This window comes from Penicillium oxalicum, chromosome III (assembly GCF_001723175.1).
Source record: "Penicillium oxalicum strain HP7-1 chromosome III, whole genome shotgun sequence".
Lineage (NCBI taxonomy): Eukaryota > Fungi > Ascomycota > Eurotiomycetes > Eurotiales > Aspergillaceae > Penicillium > Penicillium oxalicum.
The window spans coordinates 2,141,952-2,166,734 of NC_064652.1; the positions used below are offsets into that span (position 1 = coordinate 2,141,952).

At 50.9% G+C, this 24,783-nt stretch overlaps 8 protein-coding genes across 8 annotated transcripts; 5 read left to right on the plus strand and 3 right to left on the minus strand.

Moving 5' to 3' along the window:
- Positions 1-1,475: 1,475 nt before the first annotated feature.
- Positions 1,476-3,506, minus strand: POX_c04197 (Serine palmitoyltransferase 2; the record flags this gene model as incomplete). The annotated part of the gene is made up of 1 exon (XM_050113081.1): positions 1,476-3,506. The coding sequence occupies one exon, from the start codon at positions 3,504-3,506 to the stop codon at positions 1,476-1,478; it is 2,031 nt and encodes a 676-aa protein (XP_049970637.1).
- A 2,081-nt stretch (positions 3,507-5,587) lies between these two features.
- On the minus strand, positions 5,588-5,704 carry POX_c04198 (uncharacterized protein; the record flags this gene model as incomplete). Its single annotated transcript, XM_050113082.1, has 1 exon — positions 5,588-5,704. The coding sequence occupies one exon, from the start codon at positions 5,702-5,704 to the stop codon at positions 5,588-5,590; it is 117 nt and encodes a 38-aa protein (XP_049970638.1).
- Positions 5,705-6,725: 1,021 nt separating this feature from the next.
- Positions 6,726-8,873, plus strand: POX_c04199 (Malonamoyl-CoA synthetase vrtB; the record flags this gene model as incomplete). Its single annotated transcript, XM_050113083.1, has 2 exons — positions 6,726-6,956; positions 7,023-8,873. 2 exons carry the CDS (start codon positions 6,726-6,728, stop codon positions 8,871-8,873), a joined length of 2,082 nt encoding a protein of 693 aa, XP_049970639.1.
- A 659-nt stretch (positions 8,874-9,532) lies between these two features.
- POX_c04200 (Mitochondrial-processing peptidase subunit alpha) lies at positions 9,533-11,353 on the plus strand (the record flags this gene model as incomplete). The annotated part of the gene is made up of 2 exons (XM_050113084.1): positions 9,533-9,634; positions 9,704-11,353. The coding sequence occupies 2 exons, from the start codon at positions 9,533-9,535 to the stop codon at positions 11,351-11,353; spliced, it is 1,752 nt and encodes a 583-aa protein (XP_049970640.1).
- Positions 11,354-11,805: 452 nt separating this feature from the next.
- Positions 11,806-12,732, plus strand: POX_c04201 (Mitochondrial import receptor subunit tom22; the record flags this gene model as incomplete). Its single annotated transcript, XM_050113085.1, has 3 exons — positions 11,806-11,911; positions 12,178-12,473; positions 12,679-12,732. 3 exons carry the CDS (start codon positions 11,806-11,808, stop codon positions 12,730-12,732), a joined length of 456 nt encoding a protein of 151 aa, XP_049970641.1.
- An 833-nt stretch (positions 12,733-13,565) lies between these two features.
- Positions 13,566-15,730, minus strand: POX_c04202 (uncharacterized protein; the record flags this gene model as incomplete). The annotated part of the gene is made up of 5 exons (XM_050113086.1): positions 13,566-13,598; positions 13,686-13,938; positions 14,008-14,809; positions 14,880-15,293; positions 15,373-15,730. 5 exons carry the CDS (start codon positions 15,728-15,730, stop codon positions 13,566-13,568), a joined length of 1,860 nt encoding a protein of 619 aa, XP_049970642.1.
- Positions 15,731-17,716: 1,986 nt separating this feature from the next.
- POX_c04203 (uncharacterized protein) lies at positions 17,717-20,035 on the plus strand (the record flags this gene model as incomplete). Its single annotated transcript, XM_050113087.1, has 1 exon — positions 17,717-20,035. The coding sequence occupies one exon, from the start codon at positions 17,717-17,719 to the stop codon at positions 20,033-20,035; it is 2,319 nt and encodes a 772-aa protein (XP_049970643.1).
- A 2,587-nt stretch (positions 20,036-22,622) lies between these two features.
- On the plus strand, positions 22,623-24,423 carry POX_c04204 (uncharacterized protein; the record flags this gene model as incomplete). The annotated part of the gene is made up of 5 exons (XM_050113088.1): positions 22,623-22,654; positions 22,710-23,050; positions 23,149-23,386; positions 23,445-23,968; positions 24,029-24,423. 5 exons carry the CDS (start codon positions 22,623-22,625, stop codon positions 24,421-24,423), a joined length of 1,530 nt encoding a protein of 509 aa, XP_049970644.1.
- Between the last annotated feature and the right edge of the window lie 360 nt (positions 24,424-24,783).

A 24,783-nucleotide genomic window follows, 5' to 3' on the forward strand; every position in this document is an offset into this window, starting at 1 on the left:
GAGACTTGTCGACTGGGGTGTGTTGTGGGCTGGTCTGGTGTCCACCACTGCAGCAGGCATTGATGGCTGAATTGGAAGCCAAGTAAGTGTAGGAAAGACTTCAAGGGTGTGACGGGCTGAGTGTATTCGACACCGATCAAGTGCCACGAACACATGAATCGACAAGAATACGAGGCAAGGGAAATATTGTTTTCACAGTGCTGTAGGAGTAGTAGTAGTAGGAGTCGTCTAGGGAGTACTACGCGATCGGAAGCGATGTGATGCATTTCTCCCTCTCTCTCTCTGGTCGGCTACATTATTCACGTCGACCGAATCGGCATTTTCTCGGCGTTGCGGTGCGAGACGATAAAAGATCCATCTCACGGTCTTCGCAGGCTCACTCACAGCATGATACATGTACGACTACTGGGTAAGAGACTCCAGGTACAATTCTTATCCATCTACGGATGAATCCTTCCCAAAAGAACTAAGGTGAGAACTGCAACGCAAGTTGAAGCGAACATGTCAATCGTTCATCCGTCTAATTATAAAAGTAGTACAAGAAAAAGACAGTGGCAGCTCCTACGCCCCGCGATCTGGGGTGAAGACCGCCATGGACAAGGAACACAAGCGACCACCCTGCCATCCTGAGCGAGATCGAATACAGGAAACAGACAGACCGGACGTCAAACTTGGCCCCGACAAAAGGATAAAAGAACATAGGTGAAAAAGGTCACAAGCTTGTAACTGCACCGCCCAAAAAACAGGGGGGCAGGACATTGGAAATGCCAGCGCCGGATAATGATGATGACTGGAAGGAAGCAAAAGTCTCGAGGGGGTCAAGAAGAGCAATATTAGGGGAACCTCTCGCTGGGAGAAAAAAAAAAGCGGCATCGCCCGAGCCAGAGCGAAGAGGAGAATGAGTCATGAGAGAAAAAACCCCCCAGGAGAGAAAATGTGCATATGAATATGTGCCCTCCGACAAATGCAGGGGCGAAAGAACTTGACTCCGTAAAAGACCAAACAAAAATCAGGTGGGTGGACTGCCGGGGAGAGCGGCGCCTTCGGTTCTCTTTTTTTTCCCGTTATTTCCAGGGTTTCTTTGAACCGTCCATGACAGCACTTGCTTTCGGTTTTTCTTTTTCTTTCTTTTGCCCGTGCCTGTTTTTTTTTGCCACGGGCGCATCGGATTCTTTTGTCTGGGCGATGATCCAGACGAGAGAATATGAATAGTCATCTGAGGGGCCAAAAGGGAACCGACTGAGGGATGATCAAGCAGGCCAATGAGTTCTTGAGGGGGACGAGCAAGAGAGCAATGAAGCATGGAGGAAAAGAAGAAACCTTGACCCGATGTGACCAGCAGCAATCAGGCTCAGGGACAGATTCAAGCCCCGCGATCCGAAAAAAAAAAGTATGATAATCATCAATCCATTAACAACACCGTTTCCAGGTCCATATCACATCAGCGAAGAGTGCGCGTTGGAGGAAGAAGGACTCTAGTACAGCGGTGACTGAACATCCTGGGCTCCGCGGCGAATCACGTCCTCGACGTGCCAGCGAGGAGGCGTTAGCTGGGAGCTGCGCGGGCTAGCCCGGTCCTTTTCCGTCATGTCGGATGATTCCTCATCGGCTGGCAGAGCGCCACCGGCGATACCAGTAGAAAACTTCAGTTGCAGGATGTTGCCAATTTCGTCACAAGCCGTGAGCACCCGGTCCAGATCCTCCTTGGTGTGAGCCGCCGAGACACAGAAACGTGCACGAGAAGAAACCAACGGAGTGGCGGGGTACCCGACCACCACGACCGAGATCTTGCGCCGAAGCATTTCATGAGAGAAAGCGGGCATCTTGGCCGGGTTGAAGAGAAGCACAGGAATGATGGGTGAATCGTCATGGCCGTAAACAATGAAGCCGAGACGCTTCAGACCGAGGCGCAGGTAGCGGGAGTTGAAGGCCAGCCGCTGCAGTCGCTCCTCACCCTGCCCAGGAATGAGTTCTCCATTGATGATTCGAAGAGCGGAGGAGATCTGCATCAAAACGGCAGGCGCAATGGCCTCGCTGTAGAAGGTTCCCGAGTTGGTGGCACGGAGCTTGTCAATCATGATCTTGTCCGCGGCGATGTATCCACCGTTGGCACCGAAGGATTTGGTCAGAGTGCCCATCAGAATATCGACCTCAGCAGTGGGAATTCCAAAGTAATCACAAACACCACGGCCGGCAGGGCCAACGGCACCGATCGAATGAGCCTCGTCGACAAACAGGTTGAACTTGTACCGATGCTTCAGGGCGACCAGCCCGGGGAGATTGCACATGGAACCTTCCATCGAGTAAAGACCCTCCACGACCACCAGGATTTTCTTCCATGGGCGGTGGGTACGGGGCTGGCCCTGGGAGATTGCCTCACGCAGCTTGAGCTCGAGATCCTTCATGTCGTTGTGCTTGAACATCGCAATCGAGGCTCCAGAGAGTCGGGCACCGAAGCGGATGGAGGCGTGGTTCAGCTCATCAGAGATCAAAAGGTCGCCCTTGCCAACCAGAGCAGGAAAGACTGTAGCGTTGGTACCGAAGCCCATGGAAAACACCATGGACGATTCCTTGCCGACGAATCGAGCGATCAGATCCTCCACCTCGACGTGAAGATCTTGGGTTCCGCCCTCGGCGCGAGTACTGGGGGTGGAGATGCCATACTTGCGAATGGTATCCTCGACACTGTCTGCGCACGGTCCCTCGGACTGAGCGAACCCCAGATAGTTGTACGAACTCAGGTTCAAAGTGTCGGTGAAAGTGCCGGTCAGATGGAAGTGCTGGTTGTGATCATCGGTGGCGCGGTCGATCAAAGTGATGAAACGACCCGGAACACCGGTGACGGGACGCTCGAAGCAGTCGTTGATGCGCAATTTCAGACGGCGAACGTAAAAGTTGTCAAAGTCACTGTTCAGGGCACCGTATCCATCACGGGCTTGCAAGTGCCGGTAGTTCTCTTCACGGAAACGCTTGCCAAAGAAATCACGGACGTGGCCGAAAGCGATGAGGATCAGATAGCTGATGTAGGTGGTGAGGAGGTAGTAGTAAGGAGGCTCATCCATGACCGGCTCGGGGAACTCCCCACCGGGATGGCGACTGGTGTAACGATGGCTCGGATCGCCGATAACGCCGAACTGGGCGTCAGCTTTGGCTTGTCGGCGAGCCTCCTCCGGAGAGGGAGGCTGAAAGAGAGTGGTCGGCAGTTGCTCCATTGCGGGGTTGTCCGCCATGGCTGTTGAGAGCGAGATTGTAGGTAGAGACAGAGATGCCGAGCTGATCGGCGGGGGGTTGCTGTGACTTTTGCCGTTGGCAGCCTGAGAGGCTGTCGATGACGACTGGGGATCCAGCTTGGTCTTCGGAGTGGAAGACGAGAATAGGAGCGAAAAGCGATTTGACTTGGTCGAGGGCGCTTTACCGGCGAAGGTGCCCTTGGCCGTGGATGGTAAGGAGGACGATGGGGCGGCGGAAGTGTCGTTGGAGGAGTTGGTGCTAAATCGACGATGCATCGCAGATGGCAGTCACGAAGCAGGCCCGGGGGTTCTTGTAGTCGTCAGATTGGAGGGGGATGGCAAAAAAAAGACTTTGGAACCAAGTCGATGTCCGCGGACCGTTGGAGACGACAATGACGCTCTGATGAGCCGTAGAGCAATTTTGTTAGTCAGATAGGGTTCGTAGATCCCCTCTGCGGACGCGGAGGCTTTGACAATTGAGGTTCTTGAACAAGAAGGGTGTCGGAGGTACAGGCGTAGTCACGGAGGAGAGAAAGAGGGGAGAAAGGGGCTTAGTCCATATATGAATTCCCTGGAACACACCTTTAAACTTGACGTCGCGATTAGCGGATCCGAAGACCTCCGGTGCAGGGCGTGGAATTTCGATTGTGGCTTTGGCACGTGGAATGGGAGAGAGTTGGTAGAAGAAACCAAGAGGAGGGCGCAGAGCCCAGAAAAGCGATCAATCAATCGCTTTGACTCTCAGAATTGCATTCGCTTCGATCGAGACTCAATCGCAACGGAGGAGAAGAGTGGTTAAGGGGTGGGAAAGCAGGAGAGAGATCGCAGGTCACCGGCCCAGACGAGCCCCGATCATCATGCAATGTCGATGCCAATCTCCTGGTATCAATGCCGAACGTGGCTGATACCACCATAACAAACGCAGGAACGCACCTATTTGGGGCGGAAGTGGGTATGGGCGGACCAAGCGAGCATTGTTACCATACACGGGAATACCGAGCTGACAGATTTTTTCGTTCTTTTTTTTTATCCTTTTTTTTTCTCTTCTCTTTTTTGCTCCCCCCTTGTGTTCTCGCCTTACGGGATGGGACGTCCAGGGTTCCACTTCTCGCGATCCAGTGCTGGAACTGTCCCTGAATCACCTCCAGACCAAGTGGTGACTGAGCCTCGAAATCTACCTCTACTGGCGCGCCCCGCTTGCCTGATCTGAGGTAGGGTTGCATTCATGTCAAATTTCTGAGCGCTCCCTTGACGGGTTCCAACTGCGGTTCACCAACTTTGCCGTGCTTGACCTGAGCCTCGACCAGGATATGTTTGATTTTTGATACCAGAAGGACAATGGGGACTGTTCTGAGACCGACCTCATGTGGCTGTGTTGTTTCGAACTGGCCGAGTCCAATCACACAGTATGATTCTCTGGCTAACAAGTGACGCACGTTTCACAAGCGAAAACGCCATCTGAATTCGACAGCTGCCTGGGCTGAATACCCTGAAGGTCTAAAGGCGAGCCTAGCAAAATGACCCATTCTCCCTGCTCTACCGAGATGCAATGACCCAATAACCTGAGAGTATCGGTCTGATCCATGAGGGGGCATGTAGTGAACCACTTTGGGTTGGTGCAGACGAATCCAAATAGATAACTTCACGACGACGGGCAGGCCAAAGCCGACAAGATCAATGATGGATGCTTCCAATGTAGTCAAACCTGCAATAACCAAGACTCGGCCTTCCGCTACGTAGGTCACCACTAGTCATGCCAAGTTCGTAGAGGCCACGCACCGCCGCTGTCAGCCCACGCCCGAGGCGCGCGCTCAATTGAGCCACACCCGGGACGGACTTTTTTTCCGCGCCGAGGCATAGACGGACGCCAGGCTCTTCACCGTACTTGAGAATGATAATGGAGATTTGGCACAAATTTCTTCATGGTACGGAGCGAGACTGAAGTTTGTACAGCAAATCGAGGGGAAAACCTCATCGAACTGCTGTATACTTACCATTCCGTTGGCGCAACTCCAAGTCGGGACAAGCTCTTTCAGGAGGAACATAATTTTGTTACGTCCAATGAAGCCGTACTTCGGCATGTTACCTACGTAGAATATCGATTTACCTATGAGCTAGTACTATACTAAATATTGCACGACAGATTACACAGTACCTAGGTACCTACCTAATGGACTATGGATGACCAGCCCTTCAGGTTACTCTCCAAGACCGAGTGTGCGCATCACTCATACCTTGTGGCGTTTAAGGTTCACGATCGATCCTGACTGACTTTCCGGGTTGGGCCTGCCCTGACGCGACACGATTATCCATATTACTCTGACAATCGGGCTGATTGTAAAATGCTCTGTTAGACGTCAAAGCTTCGTGACGATGACATCAACAGCAAAACAGACGGGGTTGTGTTGAACAATAAGATCAAGAATCACAAGTTCGCGTTCTGAGCTCAGGTAGCTCGTTCTGATGAACAGCATGCAATAATGGAAGTCAAAAAAATATTGAGAGTAGTACCAGTGAGTGCTGTTGCAGTTGTCACCGAGGCCGATTCCAAGCCTCGGGGACAGAAATCATTGAAATTGATACGAGCGATGATGTCAATGGTAAAGGTTCATGAACCTCCAAGGACATATTTTTCAAGTCAGAAGGAGCCCATCTTCTTTCAGAAGTCAAAGCTCTATATCCGGAATCTATTCATTATCTCACGTGTCGTCATTCCATGCACCGGTGTCAATCACATCATTGAATCCTGTGTTATCGACTCTGAGGTTGCGTTGGAGAGAATGAGACGCAAACGGCGGACATGCCGAGACTCTTTGATGCCTGATCCATCAGGTGTCCATAAACGTTTGTTCCGCCGTCCCGCATGTATTCCCGCCGGGGGAATAAGGTCTTTCGGAGAGCGAGGCGCGAAAGTCTCAGATCATAGCATGAAAATGAGTGTTCTCCAAGAAGCTACAAGCGGCTAACGGGCTCTCCGATGTGAGTCGGAGCGCTTCTACGAGAGGAAAAGGCAATATGGAGGCACGTAGCTCGACGGTGCATGAAGTCCTTTTCTACCCGCAGAGCCGCGGACATTCATCGGCAAAGTATCCGATTGATGCCGCCCCTGGCTTCGGCTCTTGTTGGGGCAATCGCGTTCAGAAACTTTTGCCATCCTGCTACCAATTAGGATCCACCCCTGCATTTTCCGCTTGGACTCGGTGCAAGCAGGGCCCAGAAGGAATTGTGCCCCTGGACAAGATAAAGAGCGTTGGGGTAAGACCAGAGCTTACTCGTGCTCGGCATATGAATCGGGTTGGACCCTAGTCACCCTGCTACTATTCACGTCCTCCATACTTCTCTACCCCTGGCGTGACAAATTCCATCCGACAAAAACACTGGGCAATCAACGTGATTCCTGTGCATCGTGGGTTCTGAGTTACCTTGACATAGTCAAGTCTCCTCTCTGTAGGCTTTCTGCTTCTTTAGAACTCCCTGAATCGGAATTTTGACAAGATGCCGCTCATCGATGAGACGGGCATCACGTCTGATACGAAGGAGCTGTGGAGGCCTTCGTCTCCTGAATCAACTCTAATTTTCGACTTCATGACCAAGGTGAACAAGAAACATGGCCTGACCTTGAACAATTATGATGCTCTATGGAAGTGGAGTGTTTCCGAGCCTGCCCGATTCTGGGAGGAGATCTGGCACTACACACACATCAAGGCTCATAGGCCATATACAAGCGTGAGTACTTTTCCAGGCTGAATGGCACATTGAAAGTCGACCAAGAAAATTGACACGTCCGCCCAGGTCCTAAATTCCACAGAGCAAATGTTTCCGCGCCCCGCATTTTTTGAGGGTAGCACTCTCAACTTTGCTGAGAATCTATTGTATCCGGCCTCGGCGCCAGATGAAGATTCAATTGCCATCATTGGCGCCACAGAAGCAAGTCGCGAGTTCGTCTCGTGGAAGGAGCTGCGTGAGCGTGTTCGCCGATGTGTCAACGCACTCAAAGAAGCAGGCGTCAGGTCGGGTGACAGGGTGGCGGGCTTCGTCGGAAATCATGCAAACACTGCTGTGGCAATGCTGGCCTCGACTGCGATTGGTGCATTCTGGACGGGCGTCTCTCCCGATACGGGTGTTCATGCTGTGCTTGAGCGTCTCAAACAGATTGAGCCAAAGATTCTCTTCGCAGACAACGCTTCGCTTTACAATGGCAAAGTGCATGGCTCTTATGCCAAGGTGAGCGAAATTGCCTCCCAGCTACCTGATCTGGAGCTCCTTGTGGTGATTGAGACGGCTCAGTCTGTCGAATTCAACCTGCAAGGAGTGAGCCCGACAAATGGAAGAGCCATGACTTTCGAGGCATTCCAAAAGGCTGTCCGCAATGAGAACGCGCCCCTCGAGTTTGCAAGCTTCAGTCCAGAGCATCCGGTGTATATTCTCTACTCTTCAGGTACCACCGGGGCTCCAAAGCCGATCGTTCATGGCGCACTTGGAACGCTTCTTCAGCACAAGAAGGAACATCTCCTTCATTGTGATATCCGACCTGGTGATCGACTGTTTTACTTCACAACCACCACATGGATGATGTGGCATTGGCTCGTCTCAGGGTTGGCCAGCGGTGCTACTATTGTGCTCTACGATGGGTCTCCCTTCCGACCATTCGATGTCGAGGGTGGCAATGGAGAGATGGCCATGCCCCGTCTCATCGATGAACTAGAGATCACCCACTTTGGAACCTCGGCCAAATACTTGTCCATGCTTGAGCAAGCGGGCCTGAACCCGCGCAAGCATGCGCACCGACCGGTTACGCTCAATACCTTGAGAGCGATCTTTAGCACCGGATCGCCTTTGGCTCCTTCCACATTCGACTATATCTACTCGTCCATACATCCCGACATCATGCTAGGCTCCATCACCGGCGGAACAGACATTTTGTCATTATTTGCCTCTGGGTGCCCCATTCTTCCCGTCTACAGGGGTGAGATCCAATGTCGGTCTCTCGGAATGGCAGTTTCAGTCTTCGATTATGCTGGAAACGACATCAGTGACTCGGGTGAAGCGGGAGATCTCGTCTGTATCACCCCCTTCCCTGCACAGCCGGTCATGTTTTGGCCTCCTGGTCCCACTGGCCTGGAGAAATACCGGAAGAGCTACTTTGATATCTTTGGCCCATCAATCTGGCACCATGGAGACTTTGTGCGATTGAATCCTCAGACTGGCGGCGTTGTCATGCTTGGCCGCAGTGATGGAGTGCTCAAGCCCTCAGGAGTGCGATTTGGAAGTGCTGAAATTTACAATGTTTTGTTGAAGCACTTCGCTGATGAGGTGGAGGACTCCCTCTGCATCGGTCGCAGGCGAGACGGAATCGACACCGACGAGACGGTCGTTCTCTTTGTCAAGTTGGCGCCTGGATGCCCTTCGGATTTGAAAGCTCTCTCCGCACGAATCCAGGCCATGGTTCGTAAAGAGCTGAGTGCACGCCACGTTCCAGGAATTATCGATATTTGCCCCGAGATCCCAGTCACGTCTAATGGCAAGAAGGTGGAAAATGCTGTCAAGCAGATTTTGTGTGGCCTGAACATCAAGATCGGGGCCAGTGTCGCGAACGCCGGCTGTCTTGATTGGTATCGCAACTGGGCCTTGGAGCATTCATAAATCGTGCGATGTTTACAGACACGGAAATTTCCATAGGTCGTTATGGGCCTACACGGCCAGAATCTTGCAACTGCCCTGTATCGAAACTGCTGAAAGACGGCGTTGCTAAAAAAAAAAACCAGGGAATAGATGTCCATCCTTAGATCTTTGAGAGGATCAGCTCCGGGCAAGAAGATAAGCTATTTTTCGATCACCCGTTACGAACCTCGTTCCACCTGATCAGCACGCTCAATCTAACTTAGTAATTCAATAATCATACTACCTACCTTCACTGTGTATCTTCATATGATCTACATTCCCTGTCAAAGACTTACTGATGAGTGTGTCCAAAGTAATCCGAGCCCCAGTCTTTGCGCCGGATGTGCGCCGGATGACGCATAGTAATAAAAAAAACATAAAATACATCATTAATAAATTCAGACTCCTACCACATGAGGCGTCACAGGCCAATTCTAGTCAGTCAGACGAGTCCAGATCCGCACGATTAGATAATCGCCGCCGCCCGTCGTTCCCGCAATTCCAGATTTGACGGCGTTAATCATCCTCCGCCCGACAGCTGTGTTGTTACATCTCCCCCTCCAACTTTAGCTCTGGAGGAAAGCGAAAGGAACGCTTGAAGTAATACATTTTGGTTGTGTTCTTTTCAACATCTCAGAAAAATGCGCCGATCTACGCTACGGGCCATCGAGTCCGCAAAGCCCATCACACGCGTTCCACGCTCCGTGACCAGAAGCTTTTCCAGTCTCCATGACTCGGCGAAGGTATTTCCATTTCAATCCCCCGAATTGCCTCGTGCGCCATTGCTGACATTGTTTTATCGTCTCATCTAGGACCCCGCCGAACTTGACCAGATCACTACCCTTCCCAATGGAATCCGAGTCGCAACTGAATCATTACCCGGCCCCTTTGCTGGAGTGGGTGTTTACGTCGATGCCGGATCTCGTTATGAGGATCCCAGTCTCCGCGGTGTCAGCCATATCATGGATCGACTTGCCTTCAAGTCCACCAAGACGCGTACGGCGGATGAGATGCTTGAGGTGCTCGAATCGCTTGGAGGTAACATCCAGTGTGCTTCATCTCGCGAGTCATTAATGTACCAGTCCGCCAGTTTCAACTCGGCCGTCCCTACAACGCTCGGCTTGTTGGCGGAGACCATTCGCGATCCTCTCATCACTGAAGAGGAGGTTTTGCAACAACTGGCAACAGCAGAATACGAAATCGGTGAGATCTGGGCGAAGCCGGAACTGATCCTGCCGGAATTGGTGCACATGACCGCCTACAAAGACAACACCCTCGGAAACCCTCTACTTTGCCCAAGCGAGAGGCTGGGCGAGATCAACAAGGCGGTTGTTGAGCGGTACCGAGAGGTCTTCTTCAACCCGGACCGCTTGGTCGTTGCTTTCGCCGGTGTGTCTCATGCCGAAGCGGTCAAGCTGACAGAGCAGTACTTCGGAGATATGAAGACACGCCACACGAGTGATGGCCCGGTCTTGTCGGGCACCGGGATCGACACTACACTTTCAAATTCTCCCTCTGTCGCAAGAGAGGGACAGGTGCCTACCGTGCCCCAATTCACACCCTCATCCACGGTCAGCAGCCCGGCCACTTCGCCGCAAACGCACTCCTCCCTCCTGTCGAAGCTTCCTTTCCTCAAGAACCTCTCCTCTGCGAACAAGAAGACGACCGTTGAGCCTCTTGACCCGTCCTTGATTGAACCATCTACACTGGATCTCCGCCGTCCTTCCCATTACACCGGTGGATTCACCGCTCTTCCCCCGATTCCTCCTCCAGCCAACCCAATGCTCCCACGACTGAGCCACATCCACCTCGCCTTCGAGGCTCTCCCCATCTCTTCGCCGGATATCTACGCTCTCGCGACCCTTCAAACCCTTCTCGGTGGCGGTGGTTCCTTCTCTGCGGGTGGCCCGGGCAAGGGCATGTACTCTCGACTTTATACCAATGTTCTGAACCAGCATGGCTGGGTTGAAAGCTGTGTGGCATTCAATCACAGCTACACGGACAGTGGTATCTTTGGTATCTCTGCTTCGTGCAGCCCCACCCGTACCGCAGACATGCTGGAAGTGATGTGCCGCGAGCTGCAGTCTTTGACTCTCGACACCGGTTACACGGCGCTTCAAACGCAAGAGGTGAACCGCGCCAAGAATCAGCTGCGGTCTTCGCTCCTTATGAACCTCGAGTCCCGGATGGTCGAACTCGAAGATCTGGGCCGCCAAGTTCAGGTGCACGGCCGTAAGGTGGGCGTGCGAGAAATGTGCGACCAAATCGAAGCCTTGACTGTTGAGGACCTACGCCGGGTGGCTCGTCAAGTCTTTGGAGGCCAGGTGCAGAACAAGGGCCAGGGTACGGGCAAACCCACTGTTGTCCTCCAGGAAGGTGAGTTGGAGGGCTACAAGCTCCGATCGTTCCCTTGGGAGGAGATTCAAGACCGCATCTCGCGATGGAAGCTCGGCCGTCGGTAAACATTGCAGTCTCTTTTGGTAGACAGCAGTATTCCTCGGCTCCTGTGGAGTCCTGAGGTGTCACACGTCTAGGACAATAAGCCATCGCTGCGGAGCCACGGGTCCCAAATCTCTTGTATAATAGCAGGGACTACTGAACACAACTCTGTAAAATATGATGTATTATCCATGTTTTGTGACGTAGAAATCGTGAAATCGAATTGAGCAACCTTAGGGGGTCCATACATAACCAGGCACTCTGTCCCGAGTGTTTTTCCCGAGGCCGATGATGTCGCGCGTGCTCCTCCTGACGGGCCCAAGCTTGCTCGCCGCTTTTGCCCGGCAAAAAAGTCGGAGCGCCCGAACCAAAAAGTCGGAGCGCCCGTCCCTTCAACGCTCAACTCTGTACTGTTTGTTCGACACTTTATCCACTCTTCCAGCCACCTTTCATATATATTCAACCAGCCGTCATCATGGTCAAGCTTACTGAGGTCGAGGATGAGCACTTTGCGGAGAAGCCCTCCACCACCAAGAACGATGCTCTGTTGATGTCCGATGATGAGGATTACACTGACACCGGTAAGTGTGATCAACGCATTCGCATACGCATATCCATTGCTACAAAGCCGTGAGGCCCCGGCCGTGCGCAACGCCCTAGCCTCTTTGCTTCGATCGCGGAATCAACTTGTGTTATAAGCAATTATTCAAGGCAACGTTGTCGCGAGAGGCAATGCACGGTCAAACGAATCCGTGACTCCGCCTCCGCAAGAGAACGCCGGCTTTTCATCAATCCCTCCTCTGCTCAAATGATCGATTATCTAACCTTGAATGATTTGATGGACTAGACTCCGAGATCTCCAATGACGAGGAGGAAGATTTCGATGTCGAAGAGGAATCCCTGTACGACCGCATTGTCGCCTTGAAAGATATCATCCCCCCCGGGGCCCGCCGCACCGTCAGCAACTCCGTCTCTTCCATCACATCTCTCACCAAGTCCAGCTTGTCATTCAGCGGCAAGGCTCTCTGGGTGATCAGCACCAGTGCGTTCCTGATCGGTGTGCCCTGGGCTCTTGCCTACGCCGAGGAGGAGCAATACATCCAGATGGAGCGGGAACAGGGCATGATCAAGGGCGCCAACGAGGTATGAATACGAACACCCTCGGCCACTACTTTTATTTGATTTCGTCGGATGCAACAAGCACGCGCGGAGACGACGTGTCCGCTCTCTTTGGCGGGCCAGTCTTGCGCAGACCGATGATCCTCTTCTAATGAGGCTTCGGGACGAATTACCCTCTGTTCGCCATCTGTGCCCACAAGGAAATGGCTAATCAAAATCTTTGTTCTAGATGCTCGCCCCCGGCTCTGAGCTTGAGAAGCAGGAAACCACCGCTTCCCTGTAAATCAGCCATGCTACGTGGAATGGAACCAACGAGCAACACCCTCGACCAAGTTGGCGGTTGATCATATAATTGGTAGACGATCGATCAGACAACACCACGATTGTGAGCGGAAGTATATGCTCGGATACCGGGATGATGAAAACTCTTCGATTTGCATGAATGCCCTTCAGCCTCGCCGCCTGGAACCAATTCGGAGATGCAGTCTCCCAGTCGGGTTGGTCTCTTGCCGTGCCATCTTTTTATTCCCTTACTTCTTGACATGTCTTTCTTCCTTTTGAAACTTTGGCTCCGGCAGCTTATGCATGCATGTATTTGTACAATCTCAATCATCTTTCTCCGCCTCTCTTTCTCTCCTTTTCTCGCTTCGCCTTACAGCCACACGTAACAAGCATCCCCGGCTGCTTACTGCGGCGCGCCTTTCTTGGTCTGCGATAAAAAATATCGTCTTTATTGAGTACAGGCCGAGTGCACCATTCAAACGCAGTGGGAGACCTGGAGCAGACACGCGCTCATTTGCATGCCTTTGGGGCTTGCTCTCAATGGGTGACTATACGCTGATGGAGATATTCGCCTCGGCTACGTTTAGAAAATCAAATCCTTCATCACGCTGGAAATAGGTGGTTACGGCACACAGGTCTGGACTTCCAAGTAAGTGGGACAAATCTATCTTGGGTTCAATTACACTCTCAAGGAAATCATTGATAAACAAAAGTGGTTGGAGCTCTGTGGTAGTGGGTATCATTCATTATCATGAAGCAACAATGCTGGGATTGAGCCAGGAGCGGAAAGAGCCTCGCTATTTTCAATCGATGACAAGGTCGAAAAAAGCACACTCAATCCATATTTTGTAAGAGTTCCATAGTAGACTGCAATACCCGCCATGACATTAGCAAAGTCCCTGGCCTTATTGAAACTGTGAAAATAGAAGGAAGGAGTAAATTGAATAGACTTACAGTCTTTTCGCGTGCGGTTTTCAGATGAATGTGAAAGTCACGGTATAGCCTCTCAATTTCTCCGTCTTCTTCCATCTTCTTGCACACTTCGATCGCGTGGCGCGTGCTTCGTTTCTGACTTATATTTGCGCGGCGCAGAATCTCAGAGTCCTCCATGTGGCCCATTCGTCGAAGGTAGTCGACTACCCATTCGTTGAGTTGGAATTTCCAGTGGGTGAGAAGATGGGCCATATAGGCGTTTGCACGGCATGTCCTGTGGGTACTGTGAGTTACTGTGTATGCTGCGATGGGTGAAAGCAAGTGCCTGAGTCGCCCAACTTACTTCCCTAGGTAAAACCGCGTATTCTCGTCGGGCAGGATATTCCCGTCGCGATCACGCTCGAGGTCAGACTCGTTTCTGCTCTCTTCGTCGTTGGAATCGGAAAGATCGTCGCTGCTGCTGTCATCACTGAGTGGCTCCAGGGTCTCTTCGGAGTAAGCCTTGCCGTAGAACTTCAAATCAGAAGATGCAGGGTGGCCAGATCGGTTGCAGGCATCGCATGAATGCATCATAGATGTAGGGAATCGGGTAATTTCAAGATGAGGCCTGGCGAGGAGGACTTGACGAAACTTGGGTGTCCACGCTGATGAGATCAGCGACGATCCAGCGCGGCCTTTGACTTCATCACCTAGCTTTTGAAAAGCAATGCGATACATGGCATCGTCACGAGGGAAAGCAGGATTGATGCAATTGTGCACCATCCAGCCGATCACGTCGCGGAAGTATTCCCTGGGCTGCTTGTATGCATGCCGAGTGAACTCAAGTGGAATTTCTTCGGTCGGGACCCCAAGCTCATTATCTTCCAGCACAAAATCATCGTCGTACCGATCTAGATCCTCATTTGCGTCTATCTCTGATTCCACGTCACTGTCATCGTCGTAGTTGAGCTGTCTGCCGAAGAATTGCCTCGTCGGACTTGATCGCGGCGCTTCATCTTCGACTTCATCGCCAGCATCGGATTCTGATTCCTCGTCGTCTGATACTTTTTGCCCAGCGCGCCGACGACGAAGGGTTTCCAGAAGCTTGAGCTTCTTGTGCCTCGCGGATTCATAAACCCCGCCGCGTGTTCGGGTCTGTTTGACGACTGCTAGAAGTTAGTCGCGCTGCAAGTATGGCAAAACAGAGCCTAAATTAAAACAGGGAGTCAATGATACCTGAGTCCTCGAGATCCCTTACATCATCCTCGATCTCTTGCTGGTCCTGGTTTTTTGAAGAGTGTGGTGTTTCGGGACTCTGTACGCGTGGAATGCGACGTTGTCTCTTCGCGGGTGAGGAAACCACGGGGTCAGACTCGTCCGAGTCACTTAGAACGACCGAGGAGCGGTCAGCTTTGCGCTTCAGCCTGCGACGGGGCTTGACAATCTCATGCTCATCTCCTTCTCCGTCTGAGGATTCAATTCTGATGGCGTCCGTAGTTGAACTGGAGGGGAGAGTCGGCGAGCTTATCATCTTTTTAAGTCCAATGGACTTGGTTTCGATGGAGTCAACATTGGCCGTATACCGCGCACGCTTTGAAGAGCCAGTAACGACAATCTCGTCTTCCGAAGAGTCTTCCTGTTGCTTGTCCTCTAGGTTTCATTCCGATATAAATCAGTGACTTGCCTGACGCGGAGAGCGGAAAGGCGAGAGAAAGATAGACCGAGGTACCTTCTTCCGGCTGATCTCTGGCTCCGCTCGATTGGACTCCCACTTTGACCTCCTCATCCTCACTCAAACCCGTCAATCTTGATCCCTTGCGATTCTTCTCTTTTTCTTTGTGTTTCTTCTTTTGCTTGTCTTTCCCTGGAGGCGGGTTTCTTTGAGGAGACCTTGAGCTTAGCGAGCTCTCTCGCGCTGGCGAAGGTGAGCGGCGTTTTGAACGAGGCATATCGAGTCGCACAGTCCCCAACGTAGGATGTTGGTATGAAAGACGAGCGTAGCGATCCTTTCCATTATCCGTTGACGGTCCAGAAGAGGCTGATGTCGCAAAAGCAAGCCGCGTTTGCTTCTTCGCTTTGCGGGGCATGGCGATGACGTTTTCCGAAGATGGAAGACCTCGTATATCTTTGATATGGAAACCTTTGGTATTTATTTGTTTCGAAAAGAAATTAGCGGGCGGTTCAGCAAATGTCCAAGCCTTTTCTCGATGATGGCCTGTGCAATAAAGAAAGTCGAGTAGCGTCGCATTACGCTGGCCACAACCTGCGGATAATCTTTTTCTTTTGCGTCGCGCTGGAGCCGCGTCCGAGGATCGCGAGAGCACGTGACCTATAGTAGCTTCGGTGTTGGATATGCAATTCAAGTCATGCGGTGCCGAGGTCGATATATCCTGCATGCGTACGTTACAGTGGCCAAGATCTATATGTATCCGCGATTAGGTACTAGGGTTCAATAAGCTGGTTGGTATCAAAAAATTGCCATTCGTTCCATCTTCTCGAGGCAGACCCCAAGGAGTACAGTAGTTTTCGAAATCAGTTATACCTCTACACTCTTGCAACTTCATTGCCGGAAAGTAAATCCGCGATACATGAGCTCTGATTAGATTAAGTATTTCGGCTTTCATCCATTTTCAGACCGCTTAAGTTCTATAATGGTCGCTATACTTCATAATACACAAATGAGACCAAGACGGATGTATTTTACTCAAAAACCGCTATACATACGCGACCTCTACAGCCCTCCTCCCTCCCCCGTCACTCAACCACTTCCCTACACTCGCAGTTACAAGTCGTCCCAGTTTAGCACCCTTATTTCAAGGCGACACAGCTCCGAGTCTTCCTCCTGTAAAGCTCATTTTCATACGTGATATGATAGAGAGCCAGTCCTTCACGACATCTGAAATGGTGGAACAGGCTAAGTGCAACAAGCTGACCATCATCAATTTCCGCAGAAACTTCGATAATTTAGGAGTATTTAGGTCCCTTAAATCCGAGTAGGTCGGAAACGAGCTATGGAAGATTTCTGGCGTTACAGTATCTGTTAAGGGCAGTATACTAGACCGGGTCCATCAACTAGGTAGGGAGAAGCAGACGCGGAAATGCGGGAAGGAACAATGCAGTCTGATTCAGAACAAAACTGATTCTTGGGGATTGTAATGCACAACTCCCCAAGGCTATTTAACATGATCAAGTATGACTGAGTCGGGAGGCTTTCGGAACTGAATCGTCCTCAGCTAAACCCCCCTTGCTTCACCTTCCTTGGAAGACATGTTCACTCTGTTAGGATACTGCCGTCTCTTTCCGGTTGTGCTCGCCCTAGTCATCTATACATAGGCGCAACCCCCCAATACGAACACAGTCTGTTTCCCGGCTCTCACACGCTCGGAGGCGTAGCTGAACGGAAGTGCTGCACGCGCGTTCCGCGTTTCCTCCCGTGTTTCCTCATGTGGCTACTCCCCCTGGCTGTGATAACGACGGAATGGTTAGGGATCGGCAACCTCTTGGATGGAGTTTCTTTGCGGAGCCGGTCCGAATGAACGACCTCGTGTTATTCCTCCCTTATGTTACACAAGATCGACTTCAGCTGAGTCGTCCTGTACTATGTCCTTCCCTGGCCTACCAGCACATTTCGTCATGTTCTTGACGGTTATATTGTGTCCTCTCAGCCGACAGCCTATCTTCAATGTTCCCTTGCACTTAGGACAGGACAACTGCGTACATTGCTAATAGCTTTATGCTGCTTTTCGTTACCGGTAATGCTTACTCAAGAGCCTTCAACTCAGCCTACAGGGACAAAATAATAACCGTTTTCTCAACAAAACCTTATGTGGAGTAGCTGCAGTACAGGCCTGCTGCAGAGACATGCAGCCGATATCACGCATAAAGGTTGCTAGCGCGAGCAGCGAGCTGAACTCGATATGTAAGTTGCTCAAATTGGATAACTCTAGCTCTGGTTACAGCAGGCTGAAGGTCGATATAAGGAGCTATAAGTGGTCTTCATCTCTATTCTGTTATGACAGGACTCTACGCATCAGCTATTCCCTTTTTTTTAAGCCAGTCGTTTACTTTCGACCATGTCATTCCCAATACCGCTGGGCGAAGGCAGTTTTTTGCACGCTGCCATTCGGACGGATGGTTATGACTCCGCCAAGCCCAAAGACTTCTATTCACACCTCATTATCGAGGTGATTGCGAATACTTGCATTCCAAAGCCGAACGAGTGGTGGGCTAAAGACATGCTTTACCCATACAAGCACCCCCGAACTGGGAAGCAATTCCTGAACACGCACAAACCTGGATATCCGTACCGCTACGAGTATATGACAGTTATGTATGGGAGTGATGTCTATGAGCGTAAACCAAAACGATCGGTTCGCTTGTTTGCCCCATTGACATCGAAAGACGAGTATTCGTACTCGAATAACAAGTATGTCTACTTTGTTCCGGTGCCAATGCCTAAGAAGGGCGAATTACTCTGGATAGACACGACATACCCCCTCCGTGGGATCTACATACCAGTCTCTCACACATACTCGCCCAAATGGACTGATCGTGCCCGTTATTACGGTCTCCTTCTGAGGCAGCTCGACATGGTGATACATCAGCCTGACAAGAACCCTCCCACGGGTAGTACCTGGAGATTCCCGAGAAATGATGCCGATGGCTGGAGTAATGATTCTCCGATGATCACAGTTGCCATGGACATCGAGAGAATTGCTGCTCGCCTCAGCCTCCCTGACCATGTAGTCGGGAACGAGTTCCAGGATATTACTGTACTCATGCGGTGTTTTGACGCCCAAAATGTCGAATGCAAAACTGTGGAGAAAACAATCGATATCACGAAATCTGGTCGGCTACTTTCCAAAGTAATCTCAGTCACTTACGGCATTCAGATGAAAGAAGCTGGAGAGCCCGACAAATGGCTGAGCGATGTCATCACTGCCGTAGCATCTGCTGGCCTAGCCTGCATTCCTGTCATTGGGCCTATTGCAGCGGTCGTCGGCGGTTTCGCCTTGAGTATGCTCTTGAATCCCGAGGAGTTCTGTGCCCAGAATGAGACGCTCAAAAGTATTCCAGATCTTGTTGGGGCTTTGTTGGAGACGTCAAAGCTGGCAAAGCCCTTTATCAAGAAGGAATTGCTTAAGAAAATGACCAAAATAGTGGAAAAAAACTCTGACGCCGTTAAATCGGCCTCGAAATTGAGTAAGCAACTCACAGTTGCTGATGAGGCCCAAAAGAAAAAGGAAGCCGAACTGGAGAACAAGAAACTCGAAGAAGAAATCAATGAACCCACCAAAAGAGCGAAGACAGCCCAGGCAGCTCCGATTATTGCCGCCACAAGCTTTGTGCCGGACAATGACCAACAACAAATCACCGCGGAGGATAAGGCTCAATTGGACTTTGTGAAATCTCTTCTGGACTTTTTGTTGCCTCCGGACATCGTCAAGATGGAGCTCAATGGAGAACTCACTGAGGAGTTCGGAGAAAGATGGTCTTTAGAAGAGGCCGCTCAACCCCAGTCAGCCCAGGAGGTGTGGGATCTCTGGGACGATGAAGACTGTCTTCAAGAAGAGTGTGCGGACTCTGAGACGACGCAGGATGGAGACAGTGACGATGGAGACAGTGACGATGGAGACAGTGACGATGGAGACAGTGACGATGGAGACAACGACGATGGAGACAGTGACGATGGAGACAACGACGATGGAGACAACGACGATGGAGACAACGACGATGGAGACAACGACGATGGAGACAACGACGATGGAGACAACGACGATGGAGACAACGACGATGGAGACAACGACGATGGAGACAACGACGATGGAGACAACGACGATGGAGACAACGACGATGGAGACGACGACGTTAGAGACGACGACGATGGAGACAACGACGATGGAGGCAGCGACGATGGAGGCAGCGACGATGGAGACAACGACGATGGAGACGACGACGTTAGAGACGACGACGATGGAGACAACGACGATGGAGACGACGACGTTAGAGACGACGACGATGGAGACAACGACGATGGAGGCAGCGACGATGGAGGCAGCGACGATGGAGACAACGACGATGGAGACGACGACGTTAGAGACGACGACGATGGAGACAACGACGATGGAGACGACGACGTTAGAGACGACGACGATGGAGACAACGACGATGGAGACGACGACGTTAGAGACGACGACGATGGAGACAACGACGATGGAGATAGCGACGTTAGAGACGACGACGATGGAGACAACGACGATGGAGACGACGACGTTAGAGACGACGACGATGGAGACAACGACGATGGAGACGACGACGTTAGAGACGACGACGATGGAGACAACGACGATGGAGATAGCGACGATGGAGACAACGTCCGTGAAGTAAAATAATTGGGATAAAACGGTCTCACTTATAATAGGGAGAAGCTGCAGTACAATCCTAACCAAGGAGCTCAACTGTATCTCTTTTCTTTCCCAAGGCCACTTTCGGGAGTGGAGGTAGAAATCTTGACAGATCAAGAAGCAACATCGAATTTCGGATTATAATAGCAAGTTCAGTTGATTTCGAGAATAGTTATGGTCTAAGGTTGTGTCTCAGCCCGTGCTCGAACAAAAACGTAGTCCATATAGAGTCTATAAAGGAACCCCTACTTAGCCGTAAATTTCGAGGTGGTGCTGCTGTAGAGGGATAGATGCCCGTGCCACCGGCTGTCGATGGTCTACAGTGGCCGTTCATTAGTATTTGCACCGTGGGACTTCCCGCCTGCCCTTATCAGGAATACACTCATTCATGAATTCGACTAACCCATGCTTCTTCCCTTTATTCTCATCCCCTACCTAACTAGTATTGCCTTATAAGTTACTCGGTTTCTTTAAGTCACCCAACTCCTCGCCTCGCGAGGTGGGTTTTTCACACCAAAAGCCCATTGGGAAGGGCGTGAGTAAGCTAGACGATCATGCCAGATCGCCATAAACTCCCCAAATACCTCGTTCTATGGACATTGCGGTATTATTACGATGACTCATCTATCGACGTAAGGTTATTACCACACTGTTTTGCCAACCTTGCGTTAAGCTAAATTGGGTTGGCGAATTTCGGATTTATTTTCCGGGAATGAAGTCGCATGAGTGTGGAGGTATAACTAATTTCGAAAAGTACTGTATGTGAAAGTAAATACGTGAAAATGTGTTCCATTGCCATGATGGAATGGAACTGATAAGGTTCATCAATGGTAACCTCCCACGGTGTTGGTACCTAATATCTGCCTGGGTAATCAGACAGTACAGAGCTATTTCAAGACGCTACACTTCCAGTGAGCGTTTCCTGACTTACTGGTAGATTATCAGTTGGAGGAGGTTGCCTGAAATCGCCCACCTGGACCCAGGTTATGATACCTACAGGTTCACTATTATGTGGCACACACAGTCGAAGCTGCCGAATGTTGGTCAATCTGCTCATTTATATGAGCTTGAAGGGACCTACGGGCAAGGATCAGCATGGAATATTGAGATCATTTGTGCCTAGACAAGCTACCTATGTAATGATCAATGTATGTTGTGGTGCAAGCTGTGAAGTTCCATCATGAACACCATCTCCACCAATTGCTTTCTTCCCCCAATCCATCTTCTCATCTTCATCAGAGCTTTTACCAGAGAACTCAAGGTGATCATTGGATGAAAGCCAGTTCAACTCTGGAGTTAATCCTTGACCTATTGAGGAGCGGTGGGGGTAATGAGATTCAGCATTACCACGAGAAAGGTTACTAAACAATAGCACTGTGACTGCCTACGTGCTTTAGAACATCCATCCTCTCCTTTTCCTTGTGTGTCTCTCGTTAACATGGTATCCATTATACTCTGGACTGGAAGTATACATCAGCCCCGAATGCTTGATTGGCTTGGGTAGAAAGTATGCTATAAACGTGGCATGGAGTCTGGAATCACAGGACCACATGTGACTTCCAGCCGCGGGCGTGAGAGGGTCCACATGGTGCTCACATCGATCCCATCCATCTCCACCTCCGCTTGCCCCCAGATCATGATCCTCTCCGCTGGATTTGACTCTAGTCCGTTGACGGGCTCATGTCGAAAAAGTCAAACCTCGCTCTGCTGTTGGTTGCGACCGCAAGACTGACCAGATTTTCTCGATCCGGATCTTCCCCACAAACTCAGATCTATCAGCTGGGATCCTCCAGACTATAGAATCTAGGTTACTGGCTTACATGGCCCTGTCGTGGGCGGCCCCCCATCTTACCGCTGCTAATTGGTGGACTAAGTTTCCCCTTAATCTTTCGAGACACTCGCGGCTGATTCGTGGGAATCTTTTCAAGATGTTGCGAAAGTGCACGGGACAACAAATCCTCGAACCCTATCTCATGATTACCCCAGGTCCACCAACCCCATATCACAATCGTTCAACAACCCAATGGAAAGCGAAGATTGCTCTCACAGTATCTTGCCATATACAGGGATCTGAAGATACCCCACCAGTCAGCGATCGGCCGGCTGACAGAACTCCCACAGTCAAGCTACAATGTGTGCTTGGCCTCGTCTAGAGTCGTCCGACGTGGAGTTGGGTTGATTGGTGCAATTGAAAGTGGCTGAACTCAAAGGAGGCATGGCGATAGTGGAGGCGCTCGATATCTGTGGATTTCAACCCCGGACAAAAGTGCAAGGTAGAGTGCTATATATCCGGGGCAGCCACTGTAAATGTCTGGGGTTTCCCCGCATCAGTCCCTCTCCTTTCAACATCAACGAGTTGACAGGCTGTACCTCTCCAAAGTGCCTGAAGAGGAGCCAATTTCTCGCTCTGGAATATTCGAACGACGATTCCGGTACCGGTCTGGGGTGAAGAGTGAAGCTGTTTTTTGCACCTCGTCTTTCATATAAGGGGATCATCGGCTACGGTCGTGTTCAGCATCAGCCACGCTGACCCATTCTCCGTGTTCGGGACTCCTACACATTCGAATTTTTCAAGATGGTGGTCACTTCTAAGCGAGCCTATAACTGGTTAGTTGATCCAATGTCTCTGGGTGAGGTTACGAAGCTAAAAAATGACTCTCAGGTTCATTTCCTTGGTCGCAGCCTCGTGCATGGTGTTGTATGGATATGATGCCTCTGTTTTCAATTCAATCCAGGGAAGCCCCAACTGGATCGACTGGTTCGATACTCCGGGCGAGAACACAATCGGGTCTATCAATACAGCCTACACTGTGGGCGCTATCATCGGAGGCTTTTTCTTCAGTGGACCTATTGCGGACTACTTTGGTCGAAAAATTGGAATGGCCACAGGCTGTGTGCTGGTCATCATTGCTACATTTATGCAAGCATTCTCTCCATACCACGGCCTCGCATGTTTCATGGTTGGCCGTGTACTGATTGGTCTTGGCCAGGGAATTGCGCTCAGTAAGTGCAGGCCCTCTCATCAGAATGTGTCTTTTTTTACTTTCTTCTCTTTTCTTTTTTTTTGGTCTCGCAATAAGAGCTGACGAATCATCACACAGCGAGTGGTCCTATTTACATCGGAGAACTGGCACCGTCTGAGATTCGAGGCCAAATTATGACTTTCTGGCAGATGTTCTATTCCGTTGGATCCTTCATTTGCTTCTGGATCGCCTATGCATGCAAAAAGCACGCGGCTTCCCTGGGACACTGGGATTGGAAAATGGTCATCATTTTCCAGCTCTTGGTTCCCGTCATCATCCTGGTGCTTCTCCCCACACTTCCAGGCAGCCCCCGATGGTAGGTCGCTCCTCAGCGCCCACGAGATATGTGAACGGATGTATCTGATAATCTTTAGGTTCATCAAGCGCCATAACAACATTGAGAAGGCACGAGCCGCCCTACGACGAGTTCGCGACACCGAAGAGGAGGTGGAAGCGGAGATCTTGCAGATTCGCGAGGCTCTTGAATATGAAAAGGAGGCCATCTCGAGCAACTACAGTGCTCTCTGGAAGGACAAATCCCTCCGAAAGCGCATGTATCTGGCCCTGATTCTCAACGCTGGTCAGCAACTCACCGGCCAGGGCTCGCTGAACTCCTACTCGACCAAGATCTACCAGGCCATCTTCAAGAACGAAAACACCATTGCTCTGATCAACGCTCTGAATGCCACTTGCGGTATCTTGTTTACTTTGAACGCCGTGTGGATCGTGGACCGGTTTGGCCGAAAGCCTCTACTGATTGTGGGAGGTATCGGCATGGGAATCTGCATGATCATTTCGGCCACCGTGGAGACCCAGACGCCCACCGTTGGGAAAGGGGCCAAATCGGAACCCGTTAGCATTGCGATTGTCGCCTTGATGTTCATCTTTATTCTATTCTGTGAGTGGCTCCGTCCCTTGATGATCGATCCCCTTGATCGTGGTCCTAACCGTGTTCCAGATAAACCATCGTGGGGTGCCACTGTGTGGATTTGGACCTCCGAGGTCTTCTCCATGAACGTCCGCGCCCAGGCAGTCGGCATGGCATCCCAGACTCAGAATGTCGCCAACACCATCTTCCAGCAATTCTTCCCCATCTTCCTGAAGAATTGTGGGTTCTACGCCTTTTACTTCTTTGCGGGGATCAACTTTGTTCTCGCCGCGTTTGTGTTCTTCTTCGTCCCGGAAACCAAGCAGGTCACTCTCGAGGAGATTGATGCCTTGTTCGGGGGCGCCAACCATGTTGCCCAGGGCGAGGAGGTTCTGGCTCACCAGAAGGCTGATACTATGCACGGTCAGCGCAGCCTGAGCGAGAAGGCCGATGCCGTGACTGTCGAGAACGTCGAGCACAAGTAGTGCATGCGTCATGGCTCTCGAAAAATGAATGCTGTATTTATTTTTCTTCTTCTCTAATCATCTCGGCTGGTCAAATGACTCGGTCTCAACGTCTCTATTGGGACTTGGAATTTTTTTTTGCCCCCCTTGTAACGTGTAAATTCAATATGACAGGATGGACAGAGTCCCTCAACGAAGTCACTTTGGCTCCCATTCCCTTTCCCTGGATTGGAGATCTGGGTTCCGTTCTCCGGCGAAGAGGCACTGAGCAGGATTCAAATGATCAAGCGGTGAAGAAGTATTGGAATTCTATTATTCGTGACGAGGGTTGACAAAGGAGGGGGAAGGCGAGAGAGAGAGAGAGAGAGAGAGAGAGAGGAC